Raw genomic sequence first — 26,662 nt, forward strand, 5'->3', positions numbered from 1 at the left:
ATTCCAAAGGCTCATGCCCGCAAACTCAACCAGATCCTTTACCTGGGTCCTCTAACCCCCCCTGCTCGTCCCTTCTCTCCGGGGGACCCCTCAACGAGGCTCTCCTTCTATTCCTTTCTCCCACCGTTGACCATGCCCATGGTCTGGGCCTCTCTCTTAGCCCTGCTGTGGCCGAGGGACCGCCACCGGGGGCCTCCCTTTCCCCCTCCAATTTCAAGTGCAGTATACTTGCCGCGTCCTGAGGCGTGGTCACTCACTTCTGGGCCCCCTCCCATTCGAACAGTAAACCAAAGGGGAATGTCCATTTGTACTCTATTCCTCTCCCCGATAGCTCCCTTAGGACTGGGCCCATATTCCTCCTTTTCACCAGCGTGCTATTTGCCAAGTCCTGGAACAGGGAGATCTCTTGCCCCTTATAATGAACTGGTTCACGCTGCCTGGCCGCCCACAGCACCGCTTCCTTCTGCCCATATCTGGCGAATGCGGCCAAGACATCGCGAGGTCTGGCATTGGTGTCCTGGGGGGACGCCCACTCTGTGCACTCTATCCGTTCTATCGACTCTGCAGACCTCCGGGAGGAGGAGGGCCCAAAGACCATCTGGACCTCCCGCTTCAGATCCTGGTCCGTCACTGACTCCGGAAGAAATGTTATCCTTATGTTGTCTCTTCTCTATCTGTTTTCCAGATCCTCCACTTGAGCCTCCAGGTTTCTTGTTGCAATGTCCAGTCGCTCAATCGCTTCGCTGTTAGCCGATGCGTCCTTTTCAGTTTCCTGGAGCCCTCTTTCCAATAAGTCCGTTCTCTCCCCCAGCTGGGCCATTTCTTGTTTCAGCTCCCCGAGTGCTGCATTCAAATCAGCTCTTATCAGCTGGAATTGGTCCTGGAAGGTTTTAGCCAAAGTCTCCCTCAAAGCGAGCATTTCCCCTCTAAGGTCCTGCCTCGTCATTTGTGCCAAGTCCGCTGCTCCCTCCTGATCTGGCCGCTCTATCGCCTGACCAATACCGCCTCTGGTCAGCTCCCTGGCCTCCATTGCTGGCCACAGCGTAGGGAGGGTGCCTTGGGGGTCGCCGGAACGCTGGCCGGACTTAGCTGTTCTCCCCTTAGCCCTGGAGGACATCTAACTCCGTTACAGAGTCTTGCCAAGTTGTGCACGCTCCACAAACCTCTAGCAAGGGCAATCTGGTTCCTGCGTGCCTGTCCACCGGTAACCAGAGGGGGTGACACTGTGGGTACCAATACGTGGCTTTGTGCCGTTGAAAAGGGTCCTCAGCTTGTCGGGCGTGGGTGCGCCTTTTCAGGTTGTTCCACAGATGAGGGTAAGTGCCACTGCCCCTCTCCTCCCTTATGTTGGTGGCAATGGTGGATGCTGCTCCTCGCACACCTGGAGCCACCTCCTTCATGAGTTGCTGCACTCCAAACTTGCCTCGTTAGCCCCCAACTCTGGGTCCCTAGTGCTCTCTTCTCTCTCAGTCAGGCTGGGGGGGGCCCTGCCAGCCGCTCTGTGCACTTTGCCTGCTCCAGAGGGTGCACTTGATGTAGGTGTCGTTGCCCCCCACAATGGGGTTCCCGCCGGGGCCAGTTTGCTCCGGGTACTGCCCAATGCCCTGGCCCCGGATCTCAGCGCCGCCTGGGCCCACTCTTGAATGATGTAAAAGGGGAGGAGGCGGTCCAGGGGTGCCCCGCTTCTCTCATACCGGGGCCCCCTCCTCCTCCCGCCTCGCCCGATGCTCTCTCAGGCCCCCGGGGAGCCGGCACCTCCTACCTCCACTCCACGGCGGCGTGGCTCCACAGCTGCCGGGGCAGCCGCTCCCGTCCTCCTCCCGAACACACGCCTCCTCCGGGGCCCGCCTTCAGGCTCCCGGACGCCTCTCTCCTCCTCTCCGGGACCGCCCAGCCGGATCACTGACACAGCCACCAGGGTGGGGGCACGCCGGGGCACCGATGCCTCTATGGAGTGCAGCAGCGTCCACCCTGCAGCGCTCCTCCTCCTGCTGACCCGGCCCCCCAAGTGTTGCACCGGCGCCACCGTGGCGTTAGCCTCTGGGCAGGTATGCCCCGCTTCCTTCGCTCAAGGTGTGTCCCAACCAGAGCACTCTCCCGCGTGGTCTGGTGCGGCCCCCGCGCTCCTTCAGTAGATTTGTTGCGGCTTGGCAGCCGCGCCTCCTGAGTCGCAGGGTTCCACAAACAGCCTTCCTTTGCTATGAGAGACACCCGCATGTCTCTGCTAAGTAACTGAGGGCGCCTCTGCCCATCTCCGGACTGCTGCACCTGGTGGGGGTCCCCAACAGATAGGCCTCGGAGCCCGGGAGCAGCCATCGGCACGTCTACTCAGTGCCAGCGTCCATCTTGGAATCCTCCTTCCCAGATTTTTATATGTGGTGAGCGCACTGCCGTTATGGATTCCCCCCCACGTGTGGCCAGAAAGATTTTGTTCAGAACCCTGGGAATGGGGGGGATGGGAGTCCCAGAGACGTCTCGTTAACTGTCGGTGGCCCAGCTAGCGTCCATGTTAAACTGGTCTTTGGGGGAGTCCGGAAAAGGCGGATGTAAGCTAGAACAGCAGCATCCCACTGGGGTATCTAGGCTTCCTGAAGGATAAAGCAAGAGAGGCTGGGGGGACTCTGCTGGCCGCCACTAGAAACACACTCATGTACTGGCATAAGGTGTTGGGAGCGATGAAACTCAGCCTGGGGAAGGATCCCCTTACCCCAATGGGTCATAATGGTGAGTTCACTGTGGGAATGTTTCTGTGCTGTAACCCTGTGGGGGAGGGATCTTGGGTACCAAAAGGGACTTGATGAACTTTCAGGATCAAAGCTTAGCCCCTAATCTAAAAAGACAATGTTGGACAATCTTCAAGAGCAAAATTGAGTAGACTTCTGAATATACCACCAGGGGAAGGATTTGGGTGCAGGGTGGTGGGAGGGGGGGTGGGGTGAGTGGGGTGGGTGGGAAACTTTATTCGAACAATCGGGAATTTATGATGTTCTTTACATGTTTGCTTGTTTTGGTGGCGGTTGAAAAACAAAATAAAGCTTATAAAAAATAAAATCTTCTTGCAGTAGCCTTCTGAAACCTTGCAGTAGTGTGTAACCCTTTGAGAATGGAGGGGATGAGGAATGCCCACGATGCTAGGTTTTTCTCTTTCTATAATGTCACAATTAAGTATTTTCATGAAAGGTGCTGTCTAACAATGTGGTTTGTTAATTTTGGGCCCTGTCCACTTGAATCGTAGCCTGAGGCCAGATATTTCTTTTATGACTTGAGCATCAGATAATATTAAATGCATCTGTAGGTACTGTGTCAACTTTGCTGTGACTGCCTTTTCTGAGAAAGCTACCACTTGGCGGGACATTTCGGGAACATCATTACTATCACTTTCTAACTTTTTGGGGATCTTTTTGGAATGTATAGACCAGTAGTGGTTCGGAGTCTACACCCTAACAACTAGAGGGCTCTAGTAGACTTGAGTAATCATTTGTGAGAATTGGAGAATGAGGTGCAATGCTCTCGCTGGTTGCTCTGCTTGCACATATATTTTTTCTTGTGCACTTGCTATTTTTGTACGTGTATGTGTGTGGATACTTTAAGGAGCACGAAATGTGAGGAGGACAACTTTGTAAAGAGTTCAATTTTAGCCATTTTATTAAATAAAAAGGTTGGATTACTTAATGCCCCACTATCCCTACCCTGACGAAGACTTCCCTGCCTAAAATAAACTAGCGGAAACACTAACAAAAGGATATCTGTCCTTCACACTTGTACATTCAATAAAACAATAAGGAAATGCATGGCAGTTCAAGTCAACAAATATATATAACATATGATTGAATTCACAATATAATCAATGTCTCTTCTCATAACTTGGCTGAATTCCCTTCCCTATATCTGAGCAAGTTTCTGCTTCACAGTTCAAAAGAATCAAGGAAATCCTGATTTGCCACAATTTTCAACACAGTTCTTAAGGATATAAAGTTGATAAAATGTTCTGTTGTCTCAATAATGTACCTCATGGAGTAAGAACAGTTTTACATTTGTCTTCTCCAAGTAAAAAACAATAATCGTCTTTGTCAGGATGACTTGCCACCAGTTTCACTTCTAAGAAATAGTAGGTTCCAACTCCTACTAGAGTAACAACAAGTTTTACCTTGGTATTTGTCAAGTGGACAACAACAATTGTCTTTGTCAGGATGATTTGCCACAACTTTAGTTTCAGCAAAATTGTAACTCCTCTGCAACAGGTTTACACAATTCGGCTTTACATGTCACAATTTAGCATGAGTTGTCTCTGTTAGAACCACAGTTCAGCACAAATCTATTAATACCTGGTTTATTCCTGTGCCAGGCATTTTAAAGCAACAACTTCTTGCCATATGGGTATGCTCGACTGCCCGTCTAATACTTCACCAAAACAACAGAAAGGTGCTTCAGTGGTAACTTCCAAATTAGAACAACACGTTCACAAGACTTCTCTGGCTTCAAACTTTAACCCAGTTTCGAGGAAACAAGGAATCCCATCAGTTCTCTTCAAGACCCCTTCGCAAATATGCTGGTCTGCCTCTGTGTAACCTTCTCCACCTTTCTTTCCCCTTACCCCAAGAACCAAATAGTGATCAAAAGATGGTCTCGTTTTCTTCTATCTTGGGTTTGGCAATATTGATAACATGATGATCTGTGTTTCATAGCACATAAGCAGCACGTTTTACAACCATTGTGCTTCCCAATCTTCTTGCCTTGAGCACTGTTTGTTATATTGGTTTTGCTAGATTTGTACATACTGTTGGCTTGAGTATTGCTTGTAACCTTTTGGGTTTCTGGGCCTTCTACAATCTCCCACGCTTATTTGCACAATCACTTTGTCTCAACAGTTATAACTTTTGTTGGTTTCGTATAGTTTGGTATTCAGAATTATAGTCACTGCTGCTTTCACTCACACATGAGTGAAACTGCCTGCTGTGAAAACGCAGACAGCGTCAGAGCTTTCTGGGGTCACTTACAAGCTGTGAACTCACTGGTTAAGTCGCTCGTTCACGCTCCGCTTGGTGTTCGCAGGTCTTCTGTGCTTGTGGTTCCTTGCAATCGGGCGAACAGCCTCCTCTGGTCCTCCTCCGCTCACTTCACTGAGAAATGGAGCTTTCTCTACTCCGAAAAAGGGTCAGGTGCAACCCAGCCACCTGGAACCTCTAAAGAGGGCACACTTCCCTTGCTACTGCTGCTTTCCGCTGCACAACAAATCTTCACCGGGCAAGTGTCTTTTCCTTACGCTTCCCGCTGTGCGACCTCTGCAACAGGGAGAGCTTGAGGCAAAGACTCTCTCAAGACCCTCCACCGCTTCAGGTGTTATAGTGGTCCCGGCATCTTCTCTCACCTCCAGCTTCACTTTCAGCTGCACACACGGCACGCGCTGCTTCCTCCTCTTATGCTGCTCCTTCCTTCCTATGCCTGCACCTGAGGGGCCTTTTTAAGCCTCTCATTATTCCTCAGGTGTAGGTCAGCTACACCAATTAGCTGACCGATCCCACAGCAGTGTTCCTCTGCATCCCTCTTCCTCGTCCAAGTACTGAGGGAATTATGGGACTTAAAGTCCCTTCCAATAAAGTTAGTTTTTCAAACTCTTTCTGCTTTGCAATAAGCCATTCAAAGACTAGGGTCTCGGGAGAAGTTAAACAGGAGAATGTCTCCTTCCTCCTGACCCGTTTCCTTCCCCAAGTGATCTTCCCGCAGAACACCACCCATAGGGTCAGGATCAGGAAGCGTCTCCCTTCCCCTGGCCACTTGAGGAAGGTCCCAGGTCAAAGCTTTGAGGGGAATCACTACTGATTCATCACAATACATACTGTGTTGATGTAAGCCACCTGGACCCTGGGGGTAATTAAAGGGTAGTGCTAACCCTGCCAAGACAGCACCAACAGAGAGGGCTCTGAAAGTGCTGTGCCCTACATCTAGGACTCGGGGCAGAATCTGCTCTTCCAGCCTAGCCAAGCATGCAGTTCAAAATACAAGCTGAGAAATGGGTTATCCCTATAATGCCAGAATTATATGTTGCAAGCACTAAGCAAAGCCAATATTAAATAACGCTTTGAGGGTGTTGTCTGTGCAAGTACCTGATGAGCCTTCTTAAAACACTTAACACAATCCATAACCTCTTGCATGCACCCAACAAACTTTTATTTCTTTGCTGTTGACAGCAGACATTAAATTGTGATTTTTATGGGTCCCCACCATGTGAGATTTTGGCTTCACTTTTTCTTGGGAATGAAACTTTATTTTGAAAAGGTTTGATTTGCTGCAGTTAGTTCAGTGGAAACCTTTACAGCATAAAGGAAAGCTTCAGGCTTGCCATATAGGTATGTATTTTGATTCCATTAAATGGGCTGCATTAATGCAGTATTTTAGTGCTCTATACACTAGTCTCGGCTGGACACACTCTCAATGCCTTGTTGCACACTGATATTTTGCTCACCACCCCACTCTCATGGCCAGACCACTCCCTCCTCTCACCTGGATCCTCTCTGCCCTCTGACCACTACTCCTCCTGCTCTGACAACCTCATTCACAGACATCCGCCCGATGAAACGAGTGTCAGCTGCTGCTTTCGGATCCACCTTCACCCCTCCCTCTACGCCCACTGCAGATGCTACCTCTGACTCCGTTTTCAGCAACCTCCATCTTAACATCACTAACACTCTCGACATTCTTGCCCCAGTCATGAGGATCCACCTGAAACATGCCACCAAGCGTAACACACTTGGTATGATTCTGTACTTGCAGACCTGAAACCCAAGTGTAGAGCTGCATAACGTAAGTGGCAGACCTCAGGCTCAGCCTCAGACAAACTGGCCTGTTGTCTTCTTCAAAGGGACCACATCCAGGCTTGCATCTCTGGTGCATCCAACAACACGGCTGAACCCTTTAAACTCTGCAAGGAACTAGCCAACCCTTCTTCAGTCTACACCTCGCCTCTACCCTCTCAGGCCCTCTGCAATGCATTGGCCACACTCTTCACAGCAGAACTCAGGACATTAGGAGCACTTTCTCTTCCTTGAAACCCTTCCCATCCCCCTGCCACCTCTGGCCACCCATCCTCCCCGTGGCTTTCTCTCCTCCTTCTCTCCTATCACATCTGACAAGATCACCAGAGTTGTCTGCTCTATGAAGGTCTCTTCCAAACAGATCTCCCCCTGTTTTTCCAGAACTATTAAGGACAATATTGACTCCTTTGCCCCTGCACTTGCTAATTTCTGCAACCACTCTCTTGCTACTGGGTCTTTCGATCTTCCCTCAAGCACTTTCTTGTGCGCCCCCTCATGAAAAAAACTGCATGTCTGGCTAACTACCGCCCCATCTCTATCACCCCCTTCCTTGGGAAACTCTTGTAGAAGCTGTCCTTCCCCCAAGTGACCCACATACTGAGCTTGTTGGTTGCCTTCATGACCGTCAATCTGGATTCTGAGTATCCAGAGGCACGGATACTGCTCTCCTGAACACCCGTGCAAACTGCTCACATCTCTTGACTCAAACTCTCCAGCTGTTCTCATTCTATTTGATCTCTTCTCTGCATTTTATATGGTCAACCATTTCATCCTCATAAAACAGCTCCACGATACCCTTGGTATCTCAGAGCTCGCACTGGACTGGCTGACCTCCTTCCTCACTGACCGTCTCTTCAAGTTATCCTGGGCTCTTTCTCCTCTCTCACCTTTATCGCCACCTGTGACGTTCTCCAGGGCTCCAACCTTTCTGTTATGCAGATGACACACAACTCTTCTTCAAACTTCCCTCTGATCCTCTCATTACTTCCTCCACTATTCCTGACTGCCTATCTGCCATCCAGTATTGGTGTGTCTCCAATGATCTCTGCCTCAACTCCAGCAAGACTGAGATCCTTCTCATTGGGACTCCTGCTCCCTCTGTCTTCCTTTCTCTCTGGCCACCCTCTACGGGTTCTCCCCCTTCTCCTTCATCTGAAGCCACAAAGTCATCTTCGACTCCTCTTTTTCCTTCCTCCCTCACATCCAGTACCTTGCCAAGAAGGCCCACTTTCAACTCCACCTCCTCCAAGGAATTTACTTCCTTTCCTTACTTTCCCCCCAGATGCTCAATGTCTCTAGAGCTCTGGTACTCTCCAGGCTGGACTACTGCAACAGCCTCTTCCTTAATCTACCCTCTTCCTCTCTACGTCCCCTCCAGCTTATCCAGAATAGGGCTGCAAGGCTTATCCTTGGCCTCAAACCCACGGACCGCATCTCTCCAGCTCTAAAATCTAATATGCTGGCTCCTGGTTGCTGCACGAATCAAATTAAAATCTCTCTGCATTATCCATAAGGCTCTCTAGGGCCGGGGACTGTCCCTCCAGATCTTTACGCTCCTATGGCGCCAACTCACTGCGTGTCAAGCGATTCTCTAAACAGCGAGCTGGTGGCCGATCTCTTTCCTCAGCTGGCTCCCTCCTCAGGAACATCCTCCTCCTTCCACTTTGTCTTAAGCAGGATCGCCTCAAATTCCAGAAGCTCATCAAGACTCTCCTCTTCACCTCCACCTTCCCCCCTCTCCCTCCCTTGCTAAACCCCACAGTCACTGAGATTGGTGACCAGGGCCCTTATGTGTCCTTTTGGGTCATGCCCACTCCCGCACCCCCCAATTGCCTTTCAGCCTCCTCCCACTCCCAGCACTTGCCTTTGGGCGTCCACTGGCCTGTGCTGTCTCATAGGCCTGCACCTGTTGTATCGGCAGTTGACCACACTTAGCAAGTGATCTCTTCCAGGCACTTAGCAGCTTGCAATTTACCCCCAGCACTTCCCTCAGGTGAACTCCTAGCACTTACCCCCTCCCTCATCCCTTCCCTCTCTCTGCACTTGCACGTTCTGAATGCTCACAATACATAGTAGGAACGCCTCTTTCTTTCTCTTCATTGTTATAAAATTTGCCTTTCGTTCATATGTTCCCTCCCCGTTGCCCTGTGGGCGCTTTGAAACACAATTTACTTGATGTATAAGCACCTTACAAAGGCACAATAAATATATAAAAAATATAGATCGAACAGAATGAAAACATTTAAGGCAAGAAATGAATTGTGAATGTTTTTACTGCATGCATTTTGGCACTCACATGAGCATATGTTGAATTTAGGAATTGATGAAATTGCAAGATGAGAAGAATGAAATACAGAAAATCTGTGAAGAACAAGAGCAAGCTTTACAAGAAATGGGTCATCACCTCAGCCAGTAAGACTGCGTTTATTTTTTGTTTGACTTCGCAATAAGGCATGTTTAAGCTATGTGTACGTTTTTGTCTTATCGCAGACCAGCACTTCAATAGGCATTGCACCAAATAATGTCTGTAAATTGTCTTCATGTATTTTAGAATAATATGGCATGATAATGCAGTACAAGAACAAAATATAAGTTTTAGATTGGGCATATTTATGTGCAGTCTGAATGTTTAACATTTTTATATATCCTATATGATATGCATGGCATAATTCTTATAGCTGTCTTCCTAAAATTAATTCCTCACCTTTTCCAGTACAAAAGCCCTCCTGGATATGGAATATCTTAACGTAGCAAACAGGTAACTTGGGTGTGGCTTCAATGAATCGCATGAGGATAACGAAGGGACCATTGACAAATGGTATCCAACATACATAAACCCAATTTGCAACGTATTGCTACAATCGAGACACTATGGGAAATAAAATAAAAACTTTTATCGACATTAAAGGCATGGTCTAGTAAAATTTGTTATTGTCCCTACGGGTCGGCCATGTTTTTTTAAGCCTAAGTGGCTCGATTTTAGAAAACTTTCCTATGGACCTTACCCGAGTTTTCGTCCATTAAACGCACGCGAAAACAAGCACCAGGGCGCCGCCATTTTCTGATAATCCTATCACTTGCTGCATCGCCCTGGCTGACCTCCTTTTGAGGCACTAAATCAATTCCCCCGCCCCTGAGCCTGACATTATCCAAACATTCATATTCCCCGCCTCTCTCCGTGACGTTACTGTGCTGCGTAGGCAAACGCGCCCAGTCGTCTTCTACGCGACTCCACACAGAACCCTGAAACCAACACAGACCATCTCACAACACAGCGCGCCACAATTCGGAATATGAAACTGTACTTTAAAATCAAATAGCAACACGGTACATTTGGTAAAGTACATTTATTTTACATTAAATGTTTAGAGAATATTCAGCAATTGCCATATGAACTCCGAAAGCCATTTATTTTCTTTTATCTGTATCCGCCATGGTACACAGAGTGTTACTTTTCGTTAAAAGAAGCACTTTGGAAGCACGGTGAACCGCAAGGCTGTTCCATCAACTAGGCACTAGTCCATCGTAAAGGTTGAGATGTTGTTTCTAGCCACTAGTACAGCGTTAAGGGCATGTGGGCCCTTGGCGATCGTCTCATAAAATTGTCAGTGTGCTCCAGTTGTTCACACGAAGCTGCAGGTGTCTACTGTAAAAGCCATCTGCTGGTGTCTCAAACCGATGGCAGTAGCAGAAGGGGAGCAAATACCTGTTATGAAAACAAAAAAATTATAATTAGTCTCGCCAGCCGATCTTCATTAATATTACTCATTTTATTTATTACAGCCGATCAGAAACTATTTGCTTGCAAGGATAGTTCAATGGAGTATGTTCGGCTCTAAAATCAATGCGAAAAGTAACGAAATAAATCGAGGCCAACACACAATGATAAACGACAGTTAGTCTACATGCGTGAGGAATGATATGATATATGATATGGCATTTGTAACGCGCCTATACTCAAGTGTTTCTAGGCGCGACGAGGGAGGTGGGGAACAAGGGCAGACAGACAACGATCCTACTAGGCCAGGTGTCTTTCTGATCGCGCATGGGGAAGGGGGAGGGGGGGCAAAAGTGCTGTACATTGTTAGCTGAATACAAATTAAATAATAGGGCCAGCTGGTTGCAAGTGCAAGGTAAATGCCGGGAGAAGGGGCTGAAGGATACAGAGACAGTCCCGTAGTGCAGGTAGGCAGTGCAGGGAAAAGTGGCTGGGCCAAGGACCGAGATCGGTGAGACCAGTGAACCTGCATGCCCATGTGCCCACTACGAACACGTTTTCCTTGCTTTTCCTAGCTCTTCATTCATTCATTTATTCATGCATCCATTCATTAAATCTTCATTCCGGTATAAAAGCGTGTAAAGATTTACTTACATTATATTTGAAATTTCCATTGTGTCTCTTCGTAATGCAGTCTGTAAAACGGACCGTGCTCTTGACAACGATTTTTCGTATACTGAACTAAAATGAAACTCGGTCTAGTTTCTGAATTTTCTGCCTTATCGTCTCTTACGTTATTGCGCACCCCCTTCAAATGTAGTTCTTTCGGCATGGTCCCTGTCTCAAGGTCAAAAAACAATAGACCCTTATACTTCCAGTGCGACTTGTGGGCCTCATCTGGGCGCGAGCTGAAAATCAAAGCCGCTGTCCTTCGCATTCTTTATTTGCAACATCACGTAGTATAGGCATCTGTGAGAACTTGTAGTTTAGAATCCGTCTATGTAGTGCGCCTTTGCAGCCCAAATTGAGACATTTAATTTTTGGCGGAAGGTCAGGGAAAGTATAAAGTACCACAGGAGTTGAGTTAAAAGTGAGATTTATTGTTTGTTTGTTTGTTTTATTATTTGCAATACGCAAGCCTCCCCTCCGTTAACAGTGCGCAGCATTTACATTTACATGAGATGAGACATGAGAAAAATATATACACACACATATATGAGGTGAATAGAGAGAATTCAAAGATGACACCCAGCTTGTTCGCCACCCATGATGGTGAAGGTAGGGGTTAGGGTTACAGGTACACTGTACAATAACATTTATTTACAAAAAGACAATTGTATTGCAATTATTTAAACCGGATTTGTACTTCACAACCAGCTGTGCTTCGGGTGGGCATGGCACAGTCGCAATGTTTGGTGGCAATGGATCACTGCTCTGCACAGAAACGTCCAAAATTCCATATCTGTGCTTCTCTAACACAGCAACAATAAGACATTTCACAAAGTCGAACTGCATTTCATCATAGACTGGTTTGATCACCCATTGCTTACTTCGTTTTGAAAACACCTTAGTGTAGCGAGGCCTCCTTACTTTACCCCTAGTCCTAGATTGTTCACGTCCGACATTGCTGTTATGGGCCAAGACCGCTAGTAGAGTGCGATGTTTCATGCCCCGAAAGCTAAAATGCAAGCGCTTTGGCCTGTACTTTAGGCACATATTGTGGAACACCTCCAAATCTCCTGTGTGACAGAATTCTGTCAGTCCTCTCAAATCTCTTGATAGAGTTTTGTCGAAAACAATCTTCTCAATGGCTTTGTGTGTCGGTGAAGATGGAATCAACCACTTCTTCTTCCTTGCCTCCTCTGGGGACAAAGGGCCATGTTCACATTGGTGGAAATGTTGATTTGCTGTGCAGCGGTGAACGTTGGTACAGTGGTGCATCAGTGACTGCCATTTTTCAAGTAGTATTTCCACTGACCCTTCACAAGTTTTTGAGCTCCACCAAAGATGGTTGGTGATAGAATGGGACCACTGCAAAATACTTTCAAAACCTTTTTTTTTCCCTGCAGCCGAGATTTTCTTATTGATTGATTTAGCAAGATGCCATACGTCAAATTGATGTTTAATATGTGGGAACTGCTCTCTCATTGTCTTGGCAATTGAAACGTGTCTGTCCGTGGCTATGAGGTCGATGTGCATTCCCCATGGCCACTGACGATGTACATTGTGTTACCTGCACGACCACCGAACTCACAATTTTCTTACTATCCATGTCCTGAAAGTGGTAGGTGCAGTACTTGGCAGAAAATCCAGGGCTGTCGCACTGTCCATCGCCGGCTAGCCTGAATCGTTTGCCTTCGAATGTACTTGCTAGAGACAATTGTTCAATTTTCCAAGCATCACTAATGGCCGGAAACAGATAATCACGTTGGTATATGTAGTACAGCGCTTTAGAAATGAAATGGGGTCCCACAAATTGAAAGAAAGCCTCTAACTTTCTAAAACTGGAGCCACTAAAAAGTGATGCAGCTGCACACAGTAGATTGCCTGCTGGCAGTTTCCCCAGCATCGGTTGTGCAGACCATGAGAACCTATGATTTAATCTACAGGCGGCATTTATTTTGACGTTACTGCCTTTTATTTGACGAGTCACATTAATCAATGGCTTCCCACATACTTTCCCTCTAATGGAATCCACACATTTCAGCATACTTATAATTTCCATCAAACAACTGTCGAATACAATGTATTTGCTCTCTTTCATTAGACTGTCATCCTGCGTCATCGTTGTTTCGGCCTGTGACGTTGTGGAGATTTCAACACATTGGAAAGTAATATCGCTGATATCAAGTTCTGATGCGTCTATGGATGCTGCGGCTGGTTCATTCTCTGTCATTTCGACATCTATTACTTCAACATTGATGGGAGAACACAACAATGTCGACAGGTTTTTTGGTGGCAAATTTGTGGCGGGTGTAGATTGTGTGAATTGATCTGCAACTACTTCAGAGCTATCTTCAATACATTCAATAACATCTTCTTGTGGTGGTGTGGTCGCACTGTAGCTATGGTCCAATGCAACTTTGCTGTAGTCTCCAAACACAGTTAATTCGTGTTCTGGCCATTGGACATGAGCATCTCGAGCCTCAACACGCCTCGCCTCAATTAATAGTTCCTCCATAGTGTATGGTCTGGCAGGCAACATCTCTCATTCGCTTCACTGTCTGTGTATGTATAGTTCTGACACCCACGGGTAACTGGAGGAGAGATTGTAAAAGGGATGTTCAGTTTAAACACAAGATAAAGTGTAGACCAATTGACTGGAAAAAAACATAAAATAGTCCCTAGCACAAACATTTTTTTAAAGTTTTGAACTGTTTGTAACTAACCTTTTTTGTTTTTTTTTTCTTTGCAACTTTTTTGACTCGACCTTCAACATCTGCACGCTGTAGCTCCGATTCGTTTCCGCATGTCCTCCCTTCCTCTTGCGCTGCAACGACTATATTTTCTGTATCCGCATAGACAGCACGGAATGGGGCTCCATTGTCTCCCTGAAACATAGTACTTTCATTACTATGTATCAAAATATTGTTAGCATAAAACACACGTGAGGACGAACACACGGGTACATCTCAAAAGCCAAACACGATTTAAACATTGTGTGCAACAATCAAACGACAAGTATTCGACCAGTGATGATCTATTTCGATGGAGCTGTCAGTATCCATACCTCTGGCTCTGCATGGACTGCCATGAATGATTGTATTGGAGAGGAGGCATCCGCATCTCCCTGAAACACAGTACTTGCATTAGTATGCTTTTCAATATTGGAAACATAACACACACTTGGGGTCGACGGCACAGGTACATATAAAGAGATAACCACCAATGATGCATTGTACAAAAGAATCAAGGAAAATCTAAATATGCTCACATTTCATCGACTTATTTCTCCGATTCCTTTACATCTTCATCATCTAAATGAGATGTTGTGATTGTGGTGGGAGCTCCGTCGTCTCCCTGAAACACAGCACTTGGATTAGTATGGTTTTCAATATTGGAAACATAACACACACTTGGGGTCGAATGCACAGGTACATATAAAGAGATAACCACAAATGATGCATTGTCCAAAAGAATCAAGGAAAATCTAAATATGATCACATTTCATCGACTTATTTCTCCAATTTATTTACATCTGCATCATCTAAATTGGATGTTGTGATTGTAGTGGAAGCTTCGTCGTCTCCCTGAAACACAGCACTTGCGTTAATAGGGAAGAAAGTATAGCAAATGGAATCACGTTATATGATCACGCATGATGGAGCTGTCATTATCCATACCTCGTGCTGCTGAAGAATATCTATGGATGTTGCAAATGTAGTGCGCACTTCCGAAAGCTGTTGCGCCGATTCGTATACGCATGGTCCCGCTTCCACTTCCCCTGGAATTACTTGAATGTCAGGCTCTGCATCAAGTGCAGGGGTTGACGCTCCATCAACTGCCTGAAACATAGTACTTGCATTAGTGAGGATTACAATAGTGAAAACATAACACACACCTGGGGTCGACAGGACAGGTACATATCAACGGCTAACCACGAATGAAACATTGTGTAGAACAATCAAACGACAAGAATTCCAGCTCTGATGATGACGCTCGATGGAGCTGTCAGTATCCATACCTCCTGTTGGTGAAGAACATCTAGAAATGTTGTAGATGTGGCGGGCGCTTCAGCATCTCCCTGAAAGACAGTACTTGCATTAGTATGGATAACACTAATTATAACTGAAAACAAACACCAGTTGACGATAACTAAGGTGTATATCAATTGGAAAGCACTAACCAAACATTCGGTAAAATAATTACACGATAAAATAAAACTATTACTTGACATGCATAAAACAAGTCTGTAGCGGATTAGCCTAGTAAGATTACCTGATACGCGCTAGAAGTGGTTGATAACTGCGACCACGTCAAGGATGTAGAATGTTCTTGCTTCAGATTCAAGGAATAGTCAAGAAGTTGTAAAGGTAAATTAATGATTGGTAATGAAATGCCAATATTAAAAATAGCCATGTAAGGCGACAGAATACTTGAAAAACGCTCAATACAGCACAGTTCCCTGTTCCCATATATATATACATTGCTTTTGTGGGTTATGAAATCGAAAAAGAATATATTGATAAATGTCATTATTCAAAAAACTATACACTCATATCAATATCGAAATTATTACAAGGGATAGAACACCTACAATATCAATTAATCCGTTCGGCTACCTACACACTACCGCAAGGCCTAAAGCTAAATCCGGACACTTGACTCACCGGTGGCGGAATGTGGACGAATAGAGTGGGAATAGCGTTTTCGAGCAATTTCCGTGTCGTTCGCCGTTTATTCTTCTTTGTTACCCAAGATGTTGTGTACATGTCCAAGGAAAAGTGCCGGCTGCAGATGCGGTATCGATCACCCCTCTTGTTCTGTAAGACTTGTTGGACTCTACTTTCCAGCTCATCTAGTGGATATCCGCAATGTCTGACCCATTCTCTTATTCAATCAACAGTTTTCGGGAATACATGCATTGTAGTGCCTTCAGATTTTGCATGGGTCTTCGAAGGGCAACCGCTAATCGAACAGGCAGGCATTGTTGATAAATCTGAAAAGTAAATATCGACATTATTATACAATCTTCAAGAATAAAGATTTGATACAAAAGTAAATGAATCATACAATGATCAATGCAAGGTTTGTTTTGGTCGCAGGAACTATACCAGTTCATTATAGGCGGCTCAGTATTTGCATAAGTTGCAGAAATGTATAAATGATGTGACTAAAATCTGAACATGTGACTCGTCCCTTGGATGTTCTGTCTTGCACGAGAAGGAAACATGCTTACATTATAGACTGGACCCCCAAAGGATGCAATTCGATGACAATAGACACGGATGAAAATAAATAGATCTATTGATAGCATAGCAATGGAAACTCAAGTCAATAGCAATGAAACCAATGAACATAGCACTATTGTGTACTCTATTCGCAAATAGATAGAAATTTAAAAATCTGCGAAATATTACTAGGATACATGGCCTTACCTTGACCAACAAACAGTTGGATTCAGCAAGCAGAGCAGTATGTTGCAGGAGAATAGGTGGGTGGCCACAGGTAGCACACTGATGGGTTTGCTCTAAGCGGTCACAGAAGTTCACGGATAGCACGACGACGAGCAGATTAGCGTAGATCTCAGTGGTTGCTAGGTAACACGTTCAGGAGTTGACTTGCAAAGCACAAAGATGTTCTCTTGAGACATATCAAGTGGTGTATAAAGTATTAGAAACAGGGGTGTGTTTGTGAATGAATGACGTATGTATGTCGTGGTCTTAGGGGGGCGGCCTGCTTGAAGGGGAGGCCTGGCTGGAGACACGGGGTCTGAGGAGGCCATGTGAGCGATGGCCCCTGGGCGTGGGATACCTTTTGAAGTGTACATGCTGTTTGGCACCTTGGCCGTTTGCGCCCGTCACAGCCCCCCATGCCAGCGCTCATCCCCGGGTGCGAACCGCCTTTGATAGAGGGGGGTGGGATGGATGGGCCTGGGGCGTGCAGATAAGGCACAGGAAGACTGCTGAGTGGAGACACACTTATGTGGATTGCAGGGGGGCGGCCTGCTTCAAGGGGAGGCCTGGCTGGAGACACGGGGTCTGAGGAGGCCATGTAACCGATGGCCCCTTGGCGTGGGATACCTTTTGAAGTGTACATGCAGTTTGGCACCTTGGCCTTTCGCGCCCCTGACAGCCCCCCATGCCAGCGCTCATCCACTGGCGCGAACCGGCTTTGATAGTATATCGTTGCTTATCAATAACAAATGCCACATACCGGAGATTCTCGTGAGCACAGACCCACACTTCAACTGGTGTATTATAGTGGTCAAGACCCTTAGGCCTGTATAATCCAATGGTAATTGTTAGTATAGATATATGTGTGACTTTTATAGAGACATAACCTACTGAAAGACTTTGAACAAGTGTTATTTAGTGCATGCATTATCGAGAATATGTTATGTTAGCTTAGATAGATAGTGACCACCCTGCTTCACAGCGACCAGACCTTGACCCATTCGGAGCACAGATGTCTGACGTCCATCCTTGAATGGAGACACACTTGATTCATTTAAAAAATCTAAACAACCGTTGTTAAAATATATCTGGTGTTTTATTTTGTATCTTATTTTCATGACACAAAAATACAAGACTTTAAAGATTATACAGGTCAGGTTGCAGCACAGCGAGGGAAAATCCCCTGTACTGACCGCTGTCACTCGGGAATGTTTCTCTAATGGCACGAACGGCACAGGCGGGTATCACTCTTCGAACGCGGTGTCCAAGCCTCCCGTGGAGCCACCATGTAAAGGAATGATAGGCCACCAGCCTGTACCACCTGTGAAAAGGAATGAAACAAACTGTTTTTAAATGACCAAGATAAGTTTAATAAACGTTTGTTGTCAATGACAATTCTTGTAACTAATGGCATTCTACACGGACAAATGCTATCTAGACAATTCACACTATTGAACGACTTACATGCGTTACAATGATATGTAGATGTAATTTTGGATATAGTAGAAGAACATGAAATAGGAGTGGCATGACAAGCAGAGTATACTTACTCGTTACTCGGATTACGAGGACGAACAGTTGCGCGAAGTTCGTGCATAAGCACCATCATTATCCTCAACACAGCCCGTGTGAGGCAGGCTGCCCTGAGGTCTGGCAGCTTGGTGATGCATTGCGGTCGTGGCTCGCCTTCCGAAATGTAGGCCAGGCATCCCGAGTTTTCTCGGCAGCAGCAGTTCTTCTCCTCGGTCGGCATTAGCTCGCACCGATTGCATGTGCACCAGGTGGAGACGCCGTCCATGCGACTAGGCCCAGGCTCTTCATCTGTTGATTCGTCCTGCCAACTGCCGTCCGAACCCCCATCGTTTTCGCGTGCTTCCCTTTCCAGTAGTTCCTCCTCGGTATACTCGGGCTCGTACATGTAGGGTATTATTGTAGCCATTGTGTGGTAAACAAAGTAAAATAATTTACCAAGATGGTGCAGGTGTTCACACGGGCTACAAGCGGCGAAGGTAGCTGACCAGAGCACAGAAACGAGTCACACAATACTCTAAGTAACACAGAGAGAGGAATGGAATCGAAAATCTGCTGCTATGTGTTGTGAAACGGTCTGTTTATACTTATTGAGGAAAGAGGCGTCCTGCCATGGCGACACGTCATTAGCTGAAGCGCAGCGAATGTTGACACAAGACGTGCTTTGGCGTTGGGAAATGGGCGGTACGAGTCTGCTGATGACAGGCTCAGGGGCGGGGGATATGATTTAGTGCCGCAAAAGCAGGTCAGCCAGAGCGATGGGGGAAATGATAGGATTATCACAAAATGGCAGCTACCTGGTGCTTGTTTTCGCGTGCATTTAATGGATGAAAACTCGGTTAAGGTCCATAGGAAAGTTTTCTAAAATCGAGCCACTTAGGCTTAAAAAAACATGGCCGACCCGTAGGGACAATAACAAATTTTACTAGACCATGCCTTTAATGCTTCCTATGCATCCAATTCTGATAGCAGCCACACAGGGAAAGTTTCCAGTCCATAACTAAACTTCAGAATTACCTTTCCCAGGTACAATTACAAGACTGTAATCATGGTGAATATCCTGTATTTTTTGTCAATCTTACACATTTGGGTAGCTTATTCTTACAAAAAATGTCTGTAGAAGGGTGAGTAGCAGTTGGATAACCCAAGTACAGCAAACTTTCTCTAAACATTAGCTTGGAACGATTTATAAACCAAGAACATTTATTTTTCTTTCCCTGTTTACAGAATTTTAGCACTACCTTTTTCTGAGGGTTAATCTTCAGGCTATTTTCTAAAATGAAATGAGTGAAGGCATTGATTCATATCTGCAGACCAATTAGAGTGCAGTGGAATAGGACACAATGGTCGGCATATGCAAGCCAAGTAATACGTAAATCTTCAACTTTGGAAGGTACAAAAGACGGCTTGGATAACAACATCAGTCACATGAAGATTAAAAAGACAAGCAGCCAACATACAACCTGGTCTGAGCCCATTTCGGGTTGGAATACATTTTGACATTGCCCCTTCATTATTTAAAAGCACTTGCACAGATGTTACTTCATGTAGATGAATCAGGATACTCAAACCTTTCGAGAGGCCTAATTTATTTAACTTGGCCCACAAAATGTCCTGATCAACTAAATCAAAAGCCATGGATAGGTGAATAGAAACAGCATAAATGGGTAAAGGATCATCTTTCTAGGCTAAATTCTGTATGCAAGAAATTAGGAGACCCCCAGAATCCGTACCTATCTGCTTTCTGAAATCTATTTGGATCATATGTAACACATTGTTTTACACAATCCACTCCACCATCTTCTCCAAATTCAATTCTGCAAAGATATTAGAAGTATATAACAAAAGCTGTCCTAATAGATTTGTTTCTAAAGCGCTATTGTGTGCATTTAGTATCTCTTTTATTCGATCTATATGACATTCAGTGTCTCCGGATTACAAGTTCTGCTAGCAACAACTGAATACATTCCCAAACTACATAGTTATCAACTTCTTTTATGTACACATGAATGAACAGAGAGTGTTGGTTTATCAATTTCCCAACCTCTTCTTCTTACGTCTTGTAAAGTGATTGTATTTTAGCATATAGCACATACATTAAGTGGATACATAGTTCTACAGCATTTGACATCTTATGCTCATATACTTGCTCATATATTCCCAAATTCACATATGATAGCATGCATCAACTTCTACATTTAACAATACATACAGCATAAATCAAATGTGCATAGAATTACTGTACATACAGACACACTCAAGGTGTTGTATCCCAACAGTATATACAATAACTTGTAAACCAAAAAACATGACATACATTTCGAATATAATCCTAAAACTACAATAAACATCTAGTAAAACCCTGCTTGTTCAGTGTTTTCTATAATCCATGTGTCCAGTGGGTTTAGATTCCTGGTAGATCTTTTGTAATTGAGTCCTCAGAGTTGCTATGTAGGTCTCAATAGGTCTTAGAATCAGCATCCAGGAGAGTGATAGGCCGATAGTGGGGGACATGTTGTCCCCCTTTTTATAAATAGGAATAACATAGACTGTCTTCCATGAGGATGGTGAGGACACAGAGGCCGTAATACCCATAAACAAGACATACCACATGCAGGCCCTTAGACCCGGAGCATTCTTAAAGATTTTATTTGACAGGTGATTAGGACCTATCCACCAAGACAGACTGGCCTTAGTTATTAATCTTTCAATATCCTCTACTGTGACCTCCAATGTCCAACCGAAAGAAGGGGATAATTGCATATCCTCGAAACCACTCCCCTCATTTCCATATAGCTTTGTAAAATGCGAGATCCATATATCTTCTGAGATAGGATTACTCTGAGCAACCATTTGACTTCATTCCAATCCATTAGTCGAAGACCAGACATTTTTAGAATTGGCCTTGTTCCTTTTCTTTTTTTATCCTCATTTTCACTGCCATATCTAAGAAAGACCTTTTCATCTGGCGGATATATTTGCGTGTTCTAAAGATCTGAACTTGTTGATCAAATTTATGAGTATGTTGTTTCAGGGGCAGATTCTTTGCACAGGACTTATGTAGTGACTCAACTGCAAGCTCAATATGTTGGTTAATAGACTTGGTGGTGTACCTAGACGACTTAGCTTTATATGCGCAATTCACAAACTCTTGCACCACCACCATATTAAAATGATTAATATTGCCCTCATGCCAACTGAGCCGATTAGTGTTACGCTCACCTGGTATCCACAGGGACGCCACCCAGCCGGATTACTCGCTGGTATGCTTCTCAGCTTTGCCCTGATGTGGTCTGCGGGGAAGGTTCTGCCTTGTGGTAGAGTTAGGCGTGCTCTCTGTCCTGCCTTCTTTGCAGGGGCGCGTTGTCTTTCATGGGCGGGTGCGGTCCAGTTACTTCACTGACGCCGGCCCGTTTGATATTGTTCAGGTAGGTCTTATTGCTGTTCTTTAGTTTTGTTGCTATCCTGCATGCTTTTCTTCATTTAAAATGTCTCGGTTTTTCTCCCTTAGGTATGCAGAGCTCCAGCGCGGCTAACTGGCTTGGTTGAGCCACGCTGGTAAATGATGGTGCATTTAGAGCGCTATGATGTGGTAAGTAAGCGCTATGCGCAGCGCTGCGAAGTCTTGCCTTTGCTAACCTGTGTTTTCCTTCCTTGTAGGTAGCGGTGTTCTTCAGCATGAGTGGAATGTCCGGAGTGGTGCCAGCCGAGAGGCGACCAGCCAGGTAAGCCCTTTGAGCAGTTCGTAATTTGCAAATGTCTCTGCTGCTTTCTTTGATGTTGCCTCTATCTTCCTCTTTCAGGTCGTTCTGTCCGGGAGGCATGCAGATTCGAGGAAGCTGTTCTCCGTAGCTGCGAGTGGCTAAAGAAAAAAACTGCACATAAGATGCTGCTGCTAATGATGTTCCTTTTGTCTCCTTGCAGGTTCTGCTTCTCCGAGGTTCGAGGGAATAGCTGGACACGGTGAGCGTCACGTTGCAAGCTGCAAAGTAACGCAAAGCGTGTTGTCTTGCTCGGGTGTGGTTTAAATAGCCCCAACAAAATAGTCCAGGTAAAGTAGTCCCTAGGCTACCACACCCAAAACACTAGACCGCATAGGTTGGTTCCTTGGAACCAAGCTATGTGGATGCCTCCATGGTGGCTGACAACACATTAAGTAGTTCCCAAGCACATGTTTTCCATGGTGTATGAGCCTGGTGCCATAGGTGCCACGAGTGGCCCCAAGAGGGTTTTGGAAGAGGATGCCAGGCTCTAGAGGCCCGAGTCCTGACTCCACCTGGCCAATGGGTTTGCCAGAGGGGGTTTTGGGCGAGGGTCGTGACAATTAGTGCTCATGTTTACCAACAAGGTATTTAAATTCTTTAACAGGAAATAGTCATTACCATTTCCTTCAAATACAGAAACCAACATACTATGGTCAGTAAGTTGATTCAGAACTATTTCAAATTTTATGCAAAGGTCCAATGAAGTCTTACTTACAAAAACATAGTGAATAGTGGATGAGCAATTGTCCCCATGCCAAGTGTAATTATCCTTCACATTACCCCCCAATAGCTCATTTAACATATTAAGACTCCAACCTTCCAAATTCCAATGCCATTCTACCCCTTGGATTATTTTTCTCTGGGCTACACACACCTCCTCTACCCCTTGATAATGTAGGTCAAGACACCAAGAACTATCGCATTCCGCATTGAAATCCCCAACCACACTAACCTGCCCACTTGGGCAGCATATGAGCCAGTCCTCAAATAGTTCATGAAGCTTTCACATTTTCTGGTTTATATCAATATTAGGACTCTGCCACAGGTTTCCCCCCTTCTCACCTGTTGCTGTTGTTTACTGGAGCTCCTTGAAGGAGTCTTCTTGAGCACAGTCCGGGTCTTGTATAGTCCCGTGTGGACGTCTTCGGGTTCCAGCGTGCGATTGGCGCTTCGACTCCTGGAACGTTCAGTAAATCCGGGAAATCCAGGAAATGATGAAGTGTACTCGGAGGCGGGTACACGGGGGTCCAGGATACAGGAGGTAATGAAAGGAAGGGACTGAAAGAGGAAGAGACAAGGGAACCAGGAACCGGGAACAGGTAGTCAGCCAGAACGAACTACGGCAATGCACGTTTAACCACTGCAAGCGGTAGCGTTAAGAAGCGTGGGCCCGCGGGGGCGTGGCTTCTTTATAGAGTGTGCTACGTCCAACGCGGAAGCTGGTAAACAACGTTCCGTGTTTGATGGCCATGTTGGTAGTACTACTGAGTGCAAGCCTCGATGTGTCAGGGACCAGGAAGTCCAAAAGGGACGCGTCCGACGGTTCATGACTCCGAAGACCCATCCCTCGGTGTATGAGATGATACCTTCTGAGTAATCTGGGAACATTTAGATTTGAGATTGGTTCCCAGGTGCGTTCACTAGGAGGGTACCCTTTCCACTCAACCAGGTATTGTATCTGACCACGTTTGTACCTGGAGTCCCGTATGCTGGACACTTCGGATTCCAGCTGGTCCTCGATAATTACTGGGTTAGGCCTGGGGGCAGTCCGGGAGGACTGGATGTATGGCTTCATTAAAGACGTATGAAACACTGGGTGGATCTTCTTCCAAGAGTCTGGTAGTTTGAGCCGGAAGGCCACTGGATTAATGATTTCCTTTATGGAAAAGGGGCCATAGTACCGGGGAGCCAGCTTATTTGGTCGTAGATGTCGAGGCAGTAGTTTTGAGGATAGCCAGACCTTATCACCCACTGTGTAGGATAGTCCTGGTCTTCTTTTGGAATCTGCATAATGCTTGGTGTGGGTTCGGGCCTTTTCTAGGTGTTCCTTGGTTTACTTGTGTACATTGATGAGAGTTTTGATCCAGGTGTCGAGTGTGGGTACTGGTGTGGGATGTGGGAGAGTGGAAGGTAGGACTGAAGGGTGGAATCCTTGGCTGCAGAAAAAAGGGCTGGTCTTGACGACTGAGTGGTCCGAATTGTTGTAGGCGAATTTAGCCAGGGCTATTAGGAGTGACCAATCATCCTGTACCTTTGGTAGTGAAGCAACGGAGATACTGCTCTAGAGTTTGATTCACCCCTTCCGTAGCTCCGTTGGTTTGTGGATGATAACTTGAGGAGAGGGCGCGTTGGATCCCTAGTATTCGGCATAGGTGTTTCCAAAACTGAGAAATGTATTGGTGCCCTCTGTCTGATATAATCTTGGAAGTGAGTCCATGAAGTCGGAATATGTGTTCCAGGAAGATTCCAGCAAGTTCTGATGAAGATGGTAGTTTATACAATAGAGTAAAATGAGCCATGTGAGTGAATAAATCAATGGTGACCATGATGGTCGTGTATCCCCTGGAAGGGGGTAATTCTACTATGAAGTCCATAGCAATGACTTCCCAAGGTCTTGTCGGTATTGAAGGTTGAAGTAGGAGAACCGCCGGCTTCTTATTATCATGTTTATTTTGATTGCAGACTGCACAGGCTTGGATATACAGCTGAACATCAGTTTTCATTCTTGGCCACCAGAATAGTCTCTGTATCAGACTGAGGGTGTTGGTGATGCCACGATGTCCTGAGTGAAAGGTATTGTGACAGAGATTTATGATCCTTTGTTGCAGTTTCTGTGTGGGAATGACCAGGCCGTTCTCCTTAAACAGATACCCGTCCTTAGTTCTTAGACTGCAGCGATTCTTCCCAGTAAATTCCTTCCAGGGGTCAGAGGACTGGGTTTGTATCCGAACATCTTCCAGGAGACTGATTGCTTGAGCTACAAAAATTGTGTTGGGAAACATCTTTGGGAAGGACCGATCCTCAAGAGTTTCATAGTCGGGACGCCGGGATAAGGCATCAGCAATTATGTTTTGTTGGGTTTTGCTGGGAGTTAGAGTTTGGGAAAGGTAAGCAATGGGATGTTCTAATTTATCCTCAAATTCCTGCTTCACAACAGCTCCAATGGCGTAGTTAGAGGCATCCGTTTCCACTAGGAATGGTCGATTGATGTCAGGTTGAGCCAGGATGGGGGCTTGTGTAAACTCTGTCTTTAACCGTTGGAATGCCTCCTCTTAGGATGTGGTCCAACGAAAGGGAGTATCTTTTTTCAACAATGTAATGATCGGTTGAACTATCTCAGAAAAGGAGGGTATGAATTTCTGATAGAAGTTGGCAAGCCCCAGGAAGGATTGGATCTGTTTTACAGTAGTCGGAACGGGCCAGGATAGTATAGCCTTTACCTTTGATTGGTTCATTCCGATTCCTCCTGGGCTAAGGACGAATCCTAGATAGTGAAGAGCGGAGACGTGAAAAAGGCATTTCTCGGGTTTAGCCAGGAGCTTGTGTTCACGTAGCCGCTGTAATACTGCCTTAACATGCTCTTCATGCTGAAGATGGTCCTTAGAAAATATTAGGATATCGTCCAGGTACACTATGACGAAGTGGAACAGCATATCAGAGAACACCCGATCCATGAAATGTTGGAAGACCGCTGGAGCATTGGCGAGCCCAAAGGGCATGACCAGGTACTCAAAGTGACCAAAAGGCGTTCTAAAGGCCGTTTTCCGTTCATCTCCTTCCCTAATACTGATCAGATGGTAGGCACCTCTGAGATCCAATTTCATAAAGACTACAGCTCCTCTCACTGCTTCCAGGATGAATGAGATTAAGGGCAATGGGTAGCGGTCCTTCAGGGTGCACTGATTTAACCCACGATAATCAAGACAAGGCCTGAGATCATTGGTCTCTTTTTTAGGAATGAAAAACAACGAAGCTCCTGCAGGTGATTTGGATGGTCGTATAGGTCCATTTTCAAGGTTGGTATCCAAATATTCACAGAGGGCTCTCTTTTCCGGTTCGGATAAAATGAACATTCTTCCAAAGGGAATCACGGCGGAGGGTTCACTGTCAATAGCACAATCTTCAGGTCTGTGAGGTGCTAGGGCCTGGATTATAGCAGTTGAAAACACATCGGTGTAGTCCTGATAGGCCCTAGGAACCTGGATGATATTTGAGACCGTGAATGGGCCTTGCTGGTCTGACGGTGTACCTCCAGAAGATGTCGGCAAGGAATCCAGGAATAGACAATGAGACATACAATGCTCTGAACCCAGGAACAAGGAACCTGCTGCCCAGTTGATGTATGGGTTGTGCTTTTGTAACCAGGGCATACCCAGCACCATTGGGTAGTGAGCAGACTTTATGATGTCTAACTTGATCACTTCTCGATGGTGATTTATAGAGAGCTGCAACTCCTGGGTTTGTAGAGTTATCGGTCCAGAAGAGCGTGGTCTTCCATCAATAGCCTCTACAGGTTGCGTGATGCCTCAAGTTTCATATGGAATGTGATGGGCAGTGACCCAATCTTGATCTATAAATATCCCCATGGCTCCACAATCCACCAATGCCAAAATGGGGTAGGTTTCGTTCTTGGATGGCGATAGAAAGGCCTGTAAAATCCCAAGATTATTTTGTCCAGGAGAGTTCAAGGATGGAATAGACATGGAGCAATCTTCTCTCTCC

The 26,662-nt window shown here is 45.8% G+C and overlaps 1 protein-coding gene across 1 annotated transcript in view; it reads left to right on the plus strand.

The window, feature by feature from the left end:
* Nucleotides 1-26,662, plus strand: part of RUFY1 (RUN and FYVE domain containing 1) — a 1,926,102-nt gene that overhangs the window by 1,516,064 nt on the left and 383,376 nt on the right. Inside the window, exon 15 of the mRNA XM_069652681.1 lies at nucleotides 9,130-9,224. Within this exon, the coding sequence (XP_069508782.1) occupies nucleotides 9,130-9,224 (95 nt within the window). The remainder of the gene's footprint in view (nucleotides 1-9,129; nucleotides 9,225-26,662) is intronic.

Source organism: Ambystoma mexicanum, chromosome 3p (genome assembly GCF_040938575.1).
Source record: "Ambystoma mexicanum isolate Mex_15411 chromosome 3p, UKY_AmexF1_1, whole genome shotgun sequence".
Lineage (NCBI taxonomy): Eukaryota > Metazoa > Chordata > Amphibia > Caudata > Ambystomatidae > Ambystoma > Ambystoma mexicanum.